General features: G+C 40.6%; 1 protein-coding gene across 1 annotated transcript; it reads left to right on the top strand.

The window, feature by feature from the left end:
• Window positions 1-389: 389 nt before the first annotated feature.
• Window positions 390-12,742, top strand: LOC117805478. Its single transcript, XM_034674207.1, has 19 exons — window positions 390-513; window positions 595-653; window positions 742-802; window positions 1,165-1,319; window positions 1,405-1,469; window positions 1,562-1,655; window positions 2,315-2,578; window positions 2,854-3,147; window positions 3,475-3,726; window positions 4,117-4,431; window positions 4,652-4,773; window positions 5,628-5,847; window positions 5,930-6,085; window positions 7,312-7,502; window positions 8,263-8,414; window positions 8,519-8,776; window positions 9,696-9,849; window positions 10,927-11,059; window positions 12,598-12,742. The coding sequence occupies exons 1-19, from the start codon at window positions 482-484 to the stop codon at window positions 12,720-12,722; spliced, it is 3,102 nt and encodes a 1,033-aa protein (XP_034530098.1). The 5' UTR covers window positions 390-481; the 3' UTR covers window positions 12,723-12,742.
• Window positions 12,743-14,257: the final 1,515 nt, after the last annotated feature.

Genomic DNA, 14,257 nt, shown 5'->3' with positions numbered 1-14,257 from the left:
GGTGCCACCCAAAAATCTCTAAGCTGTGATTGGCTATTTGCCAGAGAGGCGGGTCTTTGTTATTTTACTTTTAATCTTTGTCTCAAAAAGCTGCTTGTAGCTTTCTTTACATTAAGATATAGCACACATTGTTATTAGTACTTGCACAATGACTAACTTCCAGAATACATTAACAGTTTCTGTACTCAATACTTCTAACTCTTTCACCTTTCTTTTACTGTGTTTTTTTTTTTTTTGGATTTAAAATATTTATTATTAATGCAGAAGGATGTTAGTATTATTCAAACCCTAATGTTAGAATTAAGCATCAAATAAATATGTTAGAAAAAGACTGAAAAAAAAAATGAAATACGGACCCATCAGTGAAGAATCAAGGGATTCCCAGGATTTTTTCCTGACTCTGAGCAGGTACTTGAACGCAGCACACACCTGTCGCTCATTATGTCTCTTCCAGTTTAGCTCTGACGTTAACAAACACGATATGCTTTTCATCGCTCGCGTTTTAAAAGAAATGTAAGAAAATCTAAACGTTGTGTTTTTTAATCATGCATTTATCCATTAATTGAGCAGATAATTCACCTTTTCTATTTTCAGGAACTCTCCTAAGTTTTCGATCATCTTTTTTATACTGGTGTCTTTTTTTATTTCGTTTGGTGAGTAGAACAACATATTCAACACATTAGATTAGCCCAAACAACAGAATGTTGCATTTAGAAATAACCCTAATTCATTATACTCCAGGACATTGTGTCGATATTTCGTTCTCAATATGCTGGATGGCCAAAGGCAAAGTTCTGGAAAGGTGAGCACAAAGTCTTCAGTAATCCAAACAATGCTTAATTAAGGACTGCATCTAATTAGCAACTTCCGGTTTGGATGTAATGAAGAAAGTTAACCAAAATGCTGGATCAGATCTGGACTAAGGTATCCTAGAGAGGCTGCAGACTTTTAAAAACACAGTTTCAGATTTACATAACTTTCATTTTATTCAAGAAAATGCAAGAAAACGAGGATTTCACAGCTTTATTCTACCTCTAGACCATATTGGACCAGATCTTGATCCAGAACCACTACATCAGACTATTTTGTCTAAGAGAACATGTTCCTTTTGATTCATGTGGCAAAATGGGCTTTACTGATGCTGCATGAATGTCTCTCCTGTAGGCAAAATGGGAACATATGGCTGAATGATACATCCATAAAATACACCAACAAGGTGGGTAAATTAACCTCGCTGACAGTTTCCCCAGCCGTGGAAACGAAACTAACCCTTCAGTATGGAGGCTCTGTTCAGGCGTGGACTTTCAGAATCACTCCAAGTAAGCATCTTTAACTTTATTTTCCCTTTAAGCCATAAGAAGCATCAGTTATCAGTGACATGAGATGTTTTAACTCGCTCTTAAGGCACAAGGTTCACTCAAATCAAAGGCCTGCAGGAGCCAGAGAAGATACCAACAACTTCCACCATGGTGATCATGATATATGAATCAGACGGTTGCTTTTTTATATCCAGTCGCTCTCCCTTTTAGCTTCTTTCATCATCTCCTCATTCCTTTTCCAGGAGTTCTTGGACACGATGAACGCAAACGAGGTGTTTCCATGTGAACATGGGACGGTGTTCTTCCACCAGGATGAACACTTCTTCCTTGCAATAGGTACGAGTATGTTGGATTTTATTTCGCCACTTGTTTTAGGAAACACTGGGGCAAGCTATGGCAGATCAATCCACTCCAATGTGATGTTTTAAAGCGGGGGTTCCCAAACTTTTCAGCTCGCGACCCCCAAAATATAGGTGCCAAAGACTCTCGACCCCCACTGTCCCTATAAGTGATCTAATGTGGTTTCATTTAGCTGGTCTGCAGAAAATTAGCCCACCTATGTGAGCATGTGTCTGTGTTTCCTGTGCTGTTATTAATAAACCTACTGTTACTGATGCTTTTGATAATTAACTCTAAACTTAGGAGTCACCTGGCAACAAAGAAAGGAAGAAAACTCATTACATTTTCTCTTTTCAAGGTTTTATTTCAAATTTAGATACTATTTTTGTCTATATTGTACTAAATCAATGGGTAAAATTGCTTTTAGATCACCTTAAAAAAAACCTTCTGGAAGACAGCTCACGACCCCTCCATTGGTGTTTCGCCAAGGGGGTCCTGACCCACACTTTGGGAACCCATGTTTTAAAGAGTACTAAATTAATAAAAAAGACCAAGACTGAATGGTCTAAATATAAATAAATCTGATCTCATTCATGCAAGTAATGTATTATGGCATTTAATTACCAATTCAAATATCAGAGTTTTTCTCTTCCTAGGCCACACACAGCGTCACCCCGTCAAGCTGGACTCCAGGACCCCCTTCTCACTATTGGTGTCCTGGGTGGACAAGAGGCGAGCTGTCAGCAACAGCCACACTGTGACGCTGTACCATACAGAGCGGGGTTCCTATAAGGCCCTGAGCATGAGCACAACCACCAACAACAACTACAACTTCACAGCTCTGAGCTCCTGCAGCCCGTACATAGCCTGTGTGGAGATAGCAGGCGCTCACTCCTTTACCTGCCTCTCTACTATTACAGGTGTGAACTTTAGGCAGACAGCTGATATTTGTGAGTGATGAAAAGCAAAAATGAAAGTTAGATACCTTTTCTTAAAAATAAAACCCCACATGTTTAGAGCAGGGGTCTACCTTGTCGTCAGATTCAACTCCTGATGCATTCACTATTCGCTGCATGTCATCCCCTCTTTCCCTCCTACACTCCCACAGCTGCTCTTTTAAATAAAGGCAAGAAGCCCCAAAAATATCCTTTTAAAAAAAAAAAAAAATACTTGTAAAATCCTTCTTACCCTTCAGACCCAGACGTTCCCAGAGACTTCAAGGTTTCGTCTTTGAACAACCGCAGAATATCTCTGTCCTGGAGCTGTCCCGAGAACTGCAAGTACTCCCTCTTCCTCCTCACCGCCTTCTTCCTCAACGGCACAGACCACGTCACAGAGGAGGCGCTCTGGTGGCACAAAAAGGAAAACTTTGTATTCACCCTGTCAGACCTGGATCCCTGCAGGAGGGTGAAGTTTGGCCTGCAGACGGTTTGCCAGGCAGGGATGGAGTCCCACTACAGCAAGATGATCCTGAATGATGGGAACTCTGGTAGGCCTTTCATGGACAAACTGAATTGAGGTTATGTAACTTATTTTCACCACAAATGTTAAACCAGGGCTTTATTGTAACGTATTTTAGGCTTTAAATGATGAAAAAATTGTCTTCAAGTTGCTCCAGATGATTGCCTCAGCTAGCAGAAACCGCTGCAATACAGTTCTTGTAATCCTTGCACGTCTTTTAGTTTTAAATTATGATAATGATTAAATCTGCAGCACACATGTAATTTCTGAGCACTGCAAAGTAGTCTGTTTCTGGGCTCTCAGACTTACAGAGACGCAAAAGAGTTAACAGTTTAATCCCCTCTCTGCTCCTCAGCTCACTCCAGCATCGAGGCCTTGAATCAGACATCGTTCGGCCCAGACAACTACACCCTGAGCTGGCATGTGAGCAACACCTCATCCATCTCCAAGTTCAGAGTCTACCACGAGGGGGTGCTGCAGGGCTCCACGCTCCTCACCAACTACACTGTGGAGGGGCTTCAGCCATGCCAAGAGCACCAGGCCAGGGTGGAGGCGCTGTGTGGAGACAGCGTTATCATGAGCACCAAGACTGTTGCCACACACACAGGTGACGCAAAAAACATGGAGCGGTCCAACACACACTGATCTTTACACGCAGCAAGAATCACTGGGGTAGATGCAGTTTTAGGGGTCATGCAAAGACCTAAATGCACCACTCGTGTTAACCCATATTTTGGTAGCATGATACAGTGTGGAGCAGCTGTTTGTTAGCTATGCACGTTATATTTTATGGACCTGATAAAGATGATAAACATGGTGACACTCTTTCAGAGACTGAAAGGTGCAAAGACCCCAGTGCTGTCCGTGGTGCTGAAGTTGCTAAAAGCTTTGAATGCACATTTTTCTTATAACCCTGCATGTTGTCATTTCTGCATTGTTCTACATCCAGGGCATGTCCCACAGTGATACATCTGTCACCTGTTCTACCTGTATGCAGGTCCTCAAGGCGTGTCTGAGCTCAGGTATCGCTCTAACGACTCCACTGCCTTGTGGATGTCCAGCACCATGAACCAGAGAGCTGTGGCCTTCTTATACGAGCTGTCTCTGGAGAACGGCCCCACCGTCCAGAGCAACCGTGTGAACGACCCTGAGCTCCATCTCACAGGGCTGGAGGAAGGGAAGACCTACGTGCTGGATGTTTGGGAGGAATGTGAGGGACAGTGGGAGTCTGAACGATCTCATGTGTGTTTTGAAGGAGCAAATTCATCCTTTGGGGCACTTGTGAGGGCTGCTGAATCTGCGCTGGGTCCAGGTCAGTCTGAGGAACCGTTAGTAGTCTAAGTAGAATCAAACTGCTGCACCTTAATGTGACAGCAGCTTTTTATTTTTTAGGTGATTAATGTGGGGAAGTAAACATTAAATACATCGTTAATAAAAAAAATTAAAAAAGGCCTGACAATGATGAGGTGTGATTTTTATGTCTTGATAAATCTAAAGATTTGCTGATAGAGACACTCCCCTGTGTTTCTCAGATGTGCAGATTGATATTTCTGGGATGGGTCTCACCATGGTCCTGCCCTGGTCCCTACCTGAGGATCTGCTGGACGACATGTCAGAACCAAGAGCTACGATGGGGGAAATATTCAAAGATAAGGTATGAAATAAAGATTTATTTTTACCATTAAAAACCCTTCAGATCGCCTCAGTTTAAGTCTGCTCTTGTTTACACTTTGAACTTTGCCATAATTTGAATTTAAGGAAGAAATATCTTTTGATATCTGTGATTTTACTCATGATTTTATGACGTAACTTTGTTCTTTTTGCTGCCGTTGTGAAGCACTTTGATGCTTAGGTTTTAAATCAAGGTTATTATTTCTTCCACCAGGTGTTATAGGTGAGAAGCTCAAATGCCTTTATGTTTTCCTGTGTCTCAGGTTTGCAAATTTTCTGCACAAAGACAGTCAGACAGATCTTTACAATTCTGCCTTCTCTCAGTTTATCAACAACTGGAAGTAATTGAACAAACGCATATGTCCGGTGGTTTATGAACTACTTTAACAAACAAGCAAATCAAGCACGGTAGGCAACAAAAATGACCCCAACATGGCAAGAGGCAGCGGGACAGTGCAAAGGTGTAGTTGAAATTAAGTCTGTCTTGTAAAACCACAGCTGAGAAGAAACAGAGAAAAAAGGGTAAGCAACAGAGGTGCTAAAGGAAACATGAACATATAAAAGTAATAAGGAAAAGGAAGATACAGATCTATAAGCTGTTAAAAGATGTAAGGAAATAAAAATTATGAAGAGACATAATATATTTACAAGCAAGAAATAGTAGTGAAAGGAGGGAAAGCATCAAGATGAAGGGCAATGAGAATATAAGTAGAATAATGTATCCCTGTGTGTTTTTATCTCTAATTTACAGATTTACTATTTCACCTAACGGTTACTTTGTTGTGTTGTGTATTTTGCTTGTTTTTAAAGCATCATATCTTCATGTTTGCCCTTCAGCTGCAGGTGCTTCTCAAGAACTTCACTCGGCCCACTCGCATTGAGATCGCCACCTTCGAACCTGCAGACGAGCCGCACAAAACAGAAGTCCTGTTCATGTCTTTTGATGCAACGAAAACTGAGGAAGACGTGCCTCTGTCTGTGGGAGAGCAGCTGGATTACCTTCGCTCCCTGAACAACACGCACGTCGCTATAACAGACGGGGTCATTCAGTGGGAGGGTAGGTGCTGCTGAAATGTCTCAAATCTTTCACAGAATTCAAACTTTGAAGCTTCATCTTTTGGTTTGATGTTTTTTATCAGGTCCAGATCTGTGTGCCTCCTCTAAGCACACTTTGTGTCCCCGTCACTCCCTGTGCATCAACACTCTTGGATCCTACATGTGTGTGTGCCAGCATGGCTACTATGATGTGAGCTCTGTCACCAAACCTGCAGCAGTCTCACGTCCACACTGCAATGGTACGTTCTTTTTATAATCTCACGTATGCAAAAAAACATATCCAAAGCTCTCTCTTACTGAAGCAGTGTGTCAGATTTAGTGCCCATGAACTAACTAACGTAACGTGACCTATTATTTTTAGGATCATTAGAAGGTTAAAATCCCCATTTTAACATTTAACAACTAGACTAGATATCTGTTTACGGATATCTGTGGTTCAGTTCCTGCTGGTGAAAATGAGTGATTCAAATATCCCTAGTTCCATTCTTAAAAGCGCAAATGATTTCACTTTTACTAACTGACATCTTTGCAGCGATTTCAGCGATTATTTCATTGAATAATAAAATATAGAAGTTGTTGATCTTGTCACTGACCGTCCTGAGGGCCTTTTCTTCACATCTTTAGTGAAAAACAAAGAAGTATTGGATAATTGCAAATGTCCAGAACTTGACGTGAGTCAGGGGGGCTACATTTTATGTTGGTAGCTTAACTCTTAACCCTGCTCCAAAACCCGCCTCTGTTTTATTTTTCTTTAGTTTTTTTCAGGCGTAGAGAAGTTTACACACTGCTCAATTTTCAGTCATTTCAAGGCTCAGACAAGCCAGCATCTAGTAGACACCATGGTCTGTGTATAAAAATGGATGGTATAAATGGTCACTGACTGTGAAGCCAAAAGATTGAGAGCTCCCTCTGCTGACTGGCGGCAGTATAAGTCAGCAGCCCTGCCTCCTAAACGTTAACAGAGGGAAAAGAGACCAAACCTTAAAATTCAGAAATCATTTTCTAAGAAGCTTCCTTTTAATTAGTTATTTAATTAAACCAAGAGCTGAAGTTACATCATGATTGACCGCTCTGTTGAGCAATGAGGCTCCTGCAGCACTGTGTGCACCAGATTATGAGAGTAGAGGAGGGGTGGTGAGAGAAAACATAACAAACACTAATACAAGAGTTGTTGAACTTTCCAAAGCCTTGAGTGTCTGCCTCAAACCAACACATGAATCTGTTCTGCTGTGAACTGGACCCACCTGAGGGATGTTAGAGGTTTTATCTGTAAGTTTAATGCATGTTTTCGTTAGCGTCGTGGGTATGACGTCAGTCCTGTGATGCAACCAGCCACCTCGCTTCTGTGCATGCTTTAGTTACACCAGCATAAGAACGAGAAAAAATGCATGTTGAGGTGCAGTCGTGTTACTGGTCTGTAACAGACTCTCCCCTGCTTTGCTTCTGACCTTTTATTCTGATATAGAGAAAGGCCTTTTCAGTCAGTGCATGGAAAAACTGCTGACCGGTGGAATAGCTAAACTCTACCTGACCTCTCACATGGGCGGAAAAGTGGATGTGCAGCTGAACGATGGACGGTGCACCACGGAGGAGAGCGAGATGTTCTACTTCTTCAATGCATCACGTAAATCCTCTGAATGTGGAACTGAGAGACGGGTGAGTCAACCTTATTCATACAGCACATTTAAAAATAACTAATGGTGACCAAAGTGCTTAAAAAGGTCAAAAGTACAACAAAAAAATACAACATCAAGAGAGAGAGGTCTTCAGCAATGATTTAAAACATTCAGTAGTGGGGGCAGATCTTATTTGGATCGGTTTCCACAGATTAGGAGCAGCTACTGTAAAGGCTCGATCATCTTTAGGCACTTCAGGATCAGCATGTTAGTTGACCTCGGTGCTCGAGCTGGAGTATGGACGTGATGATGTTCAGCTAAGTAAGGTAGAGTCAATCCATTGAGGGCTTTTTATAGGGTGTAAAATGTCACAATTTCCGTCATCTTCAAGATCGAATTAAAGTTTTTTGTTGCTTGTTAATTGTGAAGCGTTTGAGACATGAAAAATGAAGCAGATCGTAAATATCAGTGGCTGTCTTTAGAGATGTTTTTGAAGCATTCCCCCTAAAAGTCAAGACTAGATTCTGGTAAAGATGAGTTATTCACAAGGCATCTCAGCCCTTAAGAGAGCTTTTGAGGTGAGACACTGTTTGGAGAAGTGAGGAGGACTTTTAGGAGATTGAAGAGTTTCTCAAGCTGAGGAGAAAGACGGAAACAGGAGAAGAGTTCTCCAAACAATGAATGACAGGCACTGTAATGCTACATACTCAATCAAGCAGGAATCATGTTTGCGCTCACATCTTTGTCATGCTTGTCAATTCAGTCTTTTATCTGTCTGACTGAAGCACATGTCCATCCAGGTAAACAAAACCCACATTGAGTACCAAAACACTCTGGCTGTGTCCCTGACTAAAGAGCAAACCATCAGTCGGCGGGATCTGAAAGTCGTCTGGAAATGCGTCTACCCTCGACATTACATCCGTAATGCTCAAGTTGCCGTGGACATGGAGTGGTGAGACGAGAATCTTTGTATTTTTATCTTTGCTTGAATTAAAAGAACAAAGCGATGCAAAGACAGGACGGTGAAAAACAGCTAAACATCACCTCTGTCTGCAGGCTCTCATCTCTCTCCCTGGTGGCGTTTAACTCCTCCGTACAGCTGGGCCTGACCATGAGCCTGTTCACCGATCTGTCATACACATACAGCTACACGGACACCATCAGCCTGGAGCCAGAGGACACTCTGTTCTTCCAGGTGTCCCTGCAGACCAGGAACTCTTTTGCCTCAGACGTGCTGCTGCAGGTGGACTCGTGCTGGGCTACTGAGAGCAACAACCCACAGGACAGCGTGCAGGGTCTCCTGATCCAGGACGGGTAGGAGGAAATATTTACAAGTAAAGATCAGTAAGGGAGGAGTCAGCCTTCAAAACTATTTTCTAGCGGTGTCATTAAGTACAAAAGCTTAAAAAAATGAATATAGAGTCATTTTTGTTTCTCAAAGCTGCAACGAGTGAAGAAGAGGGAGCAGCCATCTTTCAGCAGCCTAAACAAAGCAGTGACTCAGACTATCAAATGTTATATTTAGCCCAAACTTTGATTATTTGCATCAGCTAGTAGCGAGTTAACAGGATCATTACAACAGTCCAAGTAACTTCAGCATCTCTCAAACCTCCCTGAGTGCTTCTTGGACAGATGTTTGTGAAGAATTGAGCTCGCTCCCATATTCTCCTCCTAGATACATTTACATATCAGACATGTTTCACTTCTCTTGCTTGCATGGTTCATTGCATCCCTTTCAACATCCTGGCAGGAAACATGCATGCAGGTGAACATGTGCCAGCCCTTGCGTGAAACTGAAACACTTATAGGGCTCTTGCACACAAAAAAAAACTAAGAAAAACCATCAAACTGTCTTTATTATGTATATATTTGAGTTCTCCTCTCAAACTTCTGAGTCCAAATTCAATCAAAGCTCAAGTCCAAGTCTGAGGTCCTGAAGATCAGGACTCGAGTACTACAACACTGCCTGGTTGCTTGTCTTTTTTAAGTCCTTACATGTGGCTAAGGTTTCATCACTGATGCCCAACAATTAAAGAGCAGATATGTCTTCAATAGATAAAACAACATCAGGACGGAGTGCAGACTTATAGAGTCATTAATTAACGATGAAGAGCTGTGTTATGATCATCATCTTTCATTGCTGCAGGAAATATTAGTTACAGTAGTGTCATAAAAGAGAATCAGAGAAATGTGCATGTACAAAGTTTTAGACCTCCTCCTCTCTCGCTCCCAGCTGTCCTGTTGACCACACGCTGCACTGGCTCTCGGTGAACGGTGCGGCCCAGCAGAGCAGGTTTTCAGTTCAGATGTTCTCCATGCCTCAACACCAGCCCATCTACATTCACTGCCTTGCCAACATCTGTGCACATGATGAGGACTGCACCAAGGTAAACATGAGGGATCTCGACTGACTCTAACATTTTGAATCTGTTTTTCTGCTGGTTATTTTCCTGATTCTGATTCATCTTCAACCCATCAACCTACCAGAGTGGTTGCCACTTTTAATACTGCTGCCTGCAGACCAGAAACCAGCTGAATTTCCAGAGTTAAAACAGTAGATGGTAATGATGAAGCAGGAGGTTAAAGTTACCTTCATAGCTTCTTGAAGAAACCAGAGACGGTGAATGTTTGATTTGTCTGCTTGGAATAAAGGCTCAAATGATAAAGTAGTTATTAGTTTGGTGTTTAAATATTTCCAGCTCCAGAAATAATAAGAAATTGGTCACAGCACTTGATTTACTGGTGAGTGTCCGCCATGATGTTCCTGCAGTCTTGCTATCTTCATGTAGTTTTTCAAGGTTCATAGTTGAAAAGCTGTAAAGTTGCATATACATAGCTTTAAACAGGATAACTCTCTCTGGGCAGGAGGATTGACTGTCTTCCAACCAAACAAAAGTAACCACACACATGCATCTGTTTGCATCCTGTAGAGAGAAGCCCTGAGAAGGTTTTACAGATGTAACTAAAGTCACTGTATTCTTCTGTAAACTGTACACTGTATTTAAGAGGTGAACAAAAAGTGCAAACCTGCAATCTCTCAACGTCCAAAAGGGGGCGACTCATCTGGTTGCAGGAAGAAGTTGAATTTTATGGAGGCTTGTGACAAAACAGCCCACTTCTTAGTTGATCTAAGAGCTTAATGGGCATTCTCGCTTTGTTTTTATCATGTCAGATATGGGTTAGAGTGCACTTTTGGGCACCCAGATCTGTTGCTGAGATGCATTAGAAATACTTTGCATTGATCTACTTTGGAGTTTTGCAACCAAAAGTATTCAAATAATGCACACAGGATGGTTACACCAATACATGCTGTTATTGGTAGCTGCAGATTTTATTCATTTTACACAGACTACAGTTTGGTAGCTGTAACTTTCTCTGATGTATATGAAGCCTAATATGTTTCTTTTGTGAAATCTAAATTAAAATGTTTTAAATGAATGAAACTAATCCACTTATTGATGCAGAATTGCAGCCGGCCACAGCGCACAAAGAGGTCGGCAAGCCACATTGACCGACCACGGAAACCAGCTGCTGTCGTGTCTGCTGGACCTCTGCTCATCAACAGAAGGCTGAAGTCTGGAGTCACGCCATCGTACTGTGAGTTTGTGTTACAGATGGTTAACAGAATACAAACCTGCTGTTTTATTATCAGTCTACATGGTTTTACTTCTGAGTAAAAGCTTGATCCACAAAGGCAACTGGACTTTTGAAGATGTTTCATCTCTTGTCCGTAAAACTGGTGGACAGAGCTAAAAGTACAAGCCTCTGTGGGACATCAGTTTACTGATCATAGCAGTTGAACGATAAATGGTGACCAATACTGACCAAGTGTAGACACTCCATAAACTAAAGTTTAATGTTGTAACCCGTACAGACATAAACTGCTTTTCTTCAAATAAGAATAATACAATTATGAAGACGTATGGATCTAAAAGTTATTATATTCAGGATCTAAAAAATGCCACTAAAGAAGATAGAAAGTATTTCTCTCATACTCTAGAGCAGGGGTTCCCAAACTTATAGGGTAACTTAACTTTGGCATCCTAAAATATAGGTGCCAAAGACTCGTGATCCCCACTGTCCCTCAAAGTGATTTAATGTGGCTTCATTTAGCTGCAGAAAATTAGCCTACCTATATGAGCATGTGTCTGTGTTTCCTGTGCTCTTATGAAATAACCTACTGCTACTGATGCTTTTGATAATTAAGTGTTCACTAATCCTAAAGTCATCTGGCAAAAAGAAAGGCAGAAAACTCATGACATTTTCTATTTTCAAGGTTTTATTTCAAGTTTAGCTACTATTTCTGTTGACATTTTTCACTATAATGTATAAAATGTACTATTTTTAGAGAACTTAAAAAAAGAAAAAAAAATGGGGGTCGGGACCCCCACACTTTGGGAACTCCTACTTTAGAGTGAGTTTGTGAGAACTCTAAATAATTAATTATGCAAACTGCTTATTATTTGTGACATGTAATCATTGCTACATAAAGTACCTGTGAGAGATTATTTCCAAGCTTGCAGCAGTCTCTGATACCTTCGCCATGACGAAGGGTGCGTCATTAAGCAGTGGGCGTGGCTTCAAATGGAGCAGTGGAGTGGGAGTTAGGGGTTAGCGGCCTCTGGAAGTCATCTTTGTTTTAACCCAAGATACAAAAGCTGATTTTTGACTTTTTGTACATGTGAAACATACCATATGTCTGCTGCGATTATTTGTATACCTGTGACCCACAGAGGCTCTCATTCTTACCTCCTGAGACTCCTCAGTGTAAAACTGAAGAAGCCTTTTAGACAGGAGTGGAAATGTCCTCGAGAGATTCAACCAAGTGCAGTTTTAATTTTGGATCAAGCCTTGTATAACCGTGACCTTTACAGAAACATCATGCACATTGAAGTTTATATACTTCCTTTTAAATCACTTTAAAGGAAGCTATTTTAATCTTTCACAGACTTTTTTACCCTTTTGTCATGACACAAGATCCGAATGATTGAACTCCTAACAGGAACAAAATACCCTTTACACACTTTCATTGAACTTTTGTGGGTTTCCTTGCAGTAAGTTTGCAGACAGTTTAATGTGAGGCATACATGTGCAGTAGAAACAGCTGAATGAAATGAGTGTCCTTCTGTTTGCAGGGGCGGATCACAGGATGATGGTATTCGTCGTGGCTGGATCGATTGGAATTCTGTTGATTACAGTTCTTTCAGTGAGCGCAAGCAAAGCAATCATGACTTACTATGAAAGACTGCGCCTGAAATAAAGTATTTGTTTCACTCTCTGTCACTGTGTCAGGTTTTTTTATTTAGTTAATTCACGGTAATGATGCAACACAGTTTTTTAAAGACAGTGTTTGAGCCATAGAGTAAGTGTATGCCTTTAATTGTCATGCTGCAGGTAATGTGTGCTGAGCAGGACAAGGAGCAACTTATTTTCTAACCGTTCCAACATTCTCAGTTTGTTTGATTTTAAACGGCATCAATTTCCTTTTTGAGTAAACCTGTTTTTCATTTTTGAGTAAATATCACGTCCTGCAGAAGTGGCTAAGAAGCTTTTTGCTAAAAGTTGCCACTACACAGAGGATTCAACAAGTAAAGTTACTCTGCAGAACATGGAATGGAACAGAGATGGATAAAAGGCGGAGTCTGATGTGGGACCATGTCCTGATGCTGCTCTGATTGGATGGTCTGTGACCCTTCTTATTTTTTTGTGGAGGAATGTGAAGAGAAAATATTTGAAACCAGTGATTCTGTTGAGGAGCATGCTTTGTATTTAGAGGAATATAAAACCCCATTTCCAAAATAGCTGGGAGGCTGTGTAAAATGTTGATTTAAAAAAAAAAAAAACTATATTTCATTAAAATAATATAAAGACAACATATCAGATGTTGTAAATTAAAAATTGTACTAATTGAAAATATATGCTCATTTTAATTGTACGCCAGCAACATGCAACAAAACACTGAAAATGTTCTCTGCGGTTAAGACAAGAAGAGGTTCACTGCTCTGTGAGACTGCGAGAGCAAATAGTTCAACAGTTTCAGAATAATGTTCCTCAATGTAAATATGCTGATGACCTCTCCAGGCCAGAGCTCGTTTACGTTTTTGTAAATACTCCTGACTTCTACTTTTCTTTGAATACTGTAAACAGGGCCGGCCCGTGGCATAGGCAGTATAGGCAAATGCTAGGGGCGCCGGCCGTCCATAGGGGGCGCAGCTAAATGAGTGAGGAAGTAAATTTGAAGATAATAGGAAAAACAATATTGTTTTATCTAATTTAATTTTGGGTTAAATTGAGGACTGATGCCAGTAAACATTTAAAAGCTTGTGATTCACTTTTGTTTTTTAAAAATAATCATTTGCAAATCAGTTTTTTAAGGTTATAAGTGTTCATGATTTACTTGTTTTTGTTGTTTTTCTTTACACTTTGGAATCTGTTAGCTTATTAGATAGAAAATGTAGGCTAAGCTTAAATAAGCATTTTGCCTCTGGATTTTCAGTCATCACTTAATACATTACTGTTGCTTTGTTGAAAGTGTCTATACTGTGAAAATGATTGTGTTATAATGAATGAATAAATTCTACTTATACTGCTGTGCTTTGAAATTGTATTTTTTTCCCCTGCTAAAAATCAGCGTTAATGCCATTTTCTTAATATTCTTTTAGAGGTCATTTTTATTTCAAAACAAAGGAAACCTGTAAAACATAAAGCTGGCTGTCAGTTGTCTTTAAGTGTACACAAAGACCAATTTAAATGCAACCAAAGGCAAGATGCTGGAATGTGATGTTATTGTTTGTG

This window comes from Notolabrus celidotus, chromosome 21 (assembly GCF_009762535.1).
Source record: "Notolabrus celidotus isolate fNotCel1 chromosome 21, fNotCel1.pri, whole genome shotgun sequence".
Classification (NCBI taxonomy): Eukaryota; Metazoa; Chordata; class Actinopteri; order Labriformes; family Labridae; genus Notolabrus; species Notolabrus celidotus.
Note: the sequence above shows the minus strand (reverse complement) of the source record. Positions and strands in the feature narration are given on the sequence as shown.

Coding starts and splice junctions, on each gene's coding strand:
- LOC117805478 (XM_034674207.1), top strand. CDS start 482: ATGCTTTTCATCGCTCGCGTTTTAAAAGAAAT. Junction 1,470..1,561: donor TACCAACAACTTCCACCATG/GTGATCATGATA, acceptor TTCCTTTTCCAG/GAGTTCTTGGACACGATGAA. Junction 7,503..8,262: donor AATGTGGAACTGAGAGACGG/GTGAGTCAACCT, acceptor ATGTCCATCCAG/GTAAACAAAACCCACATTGA.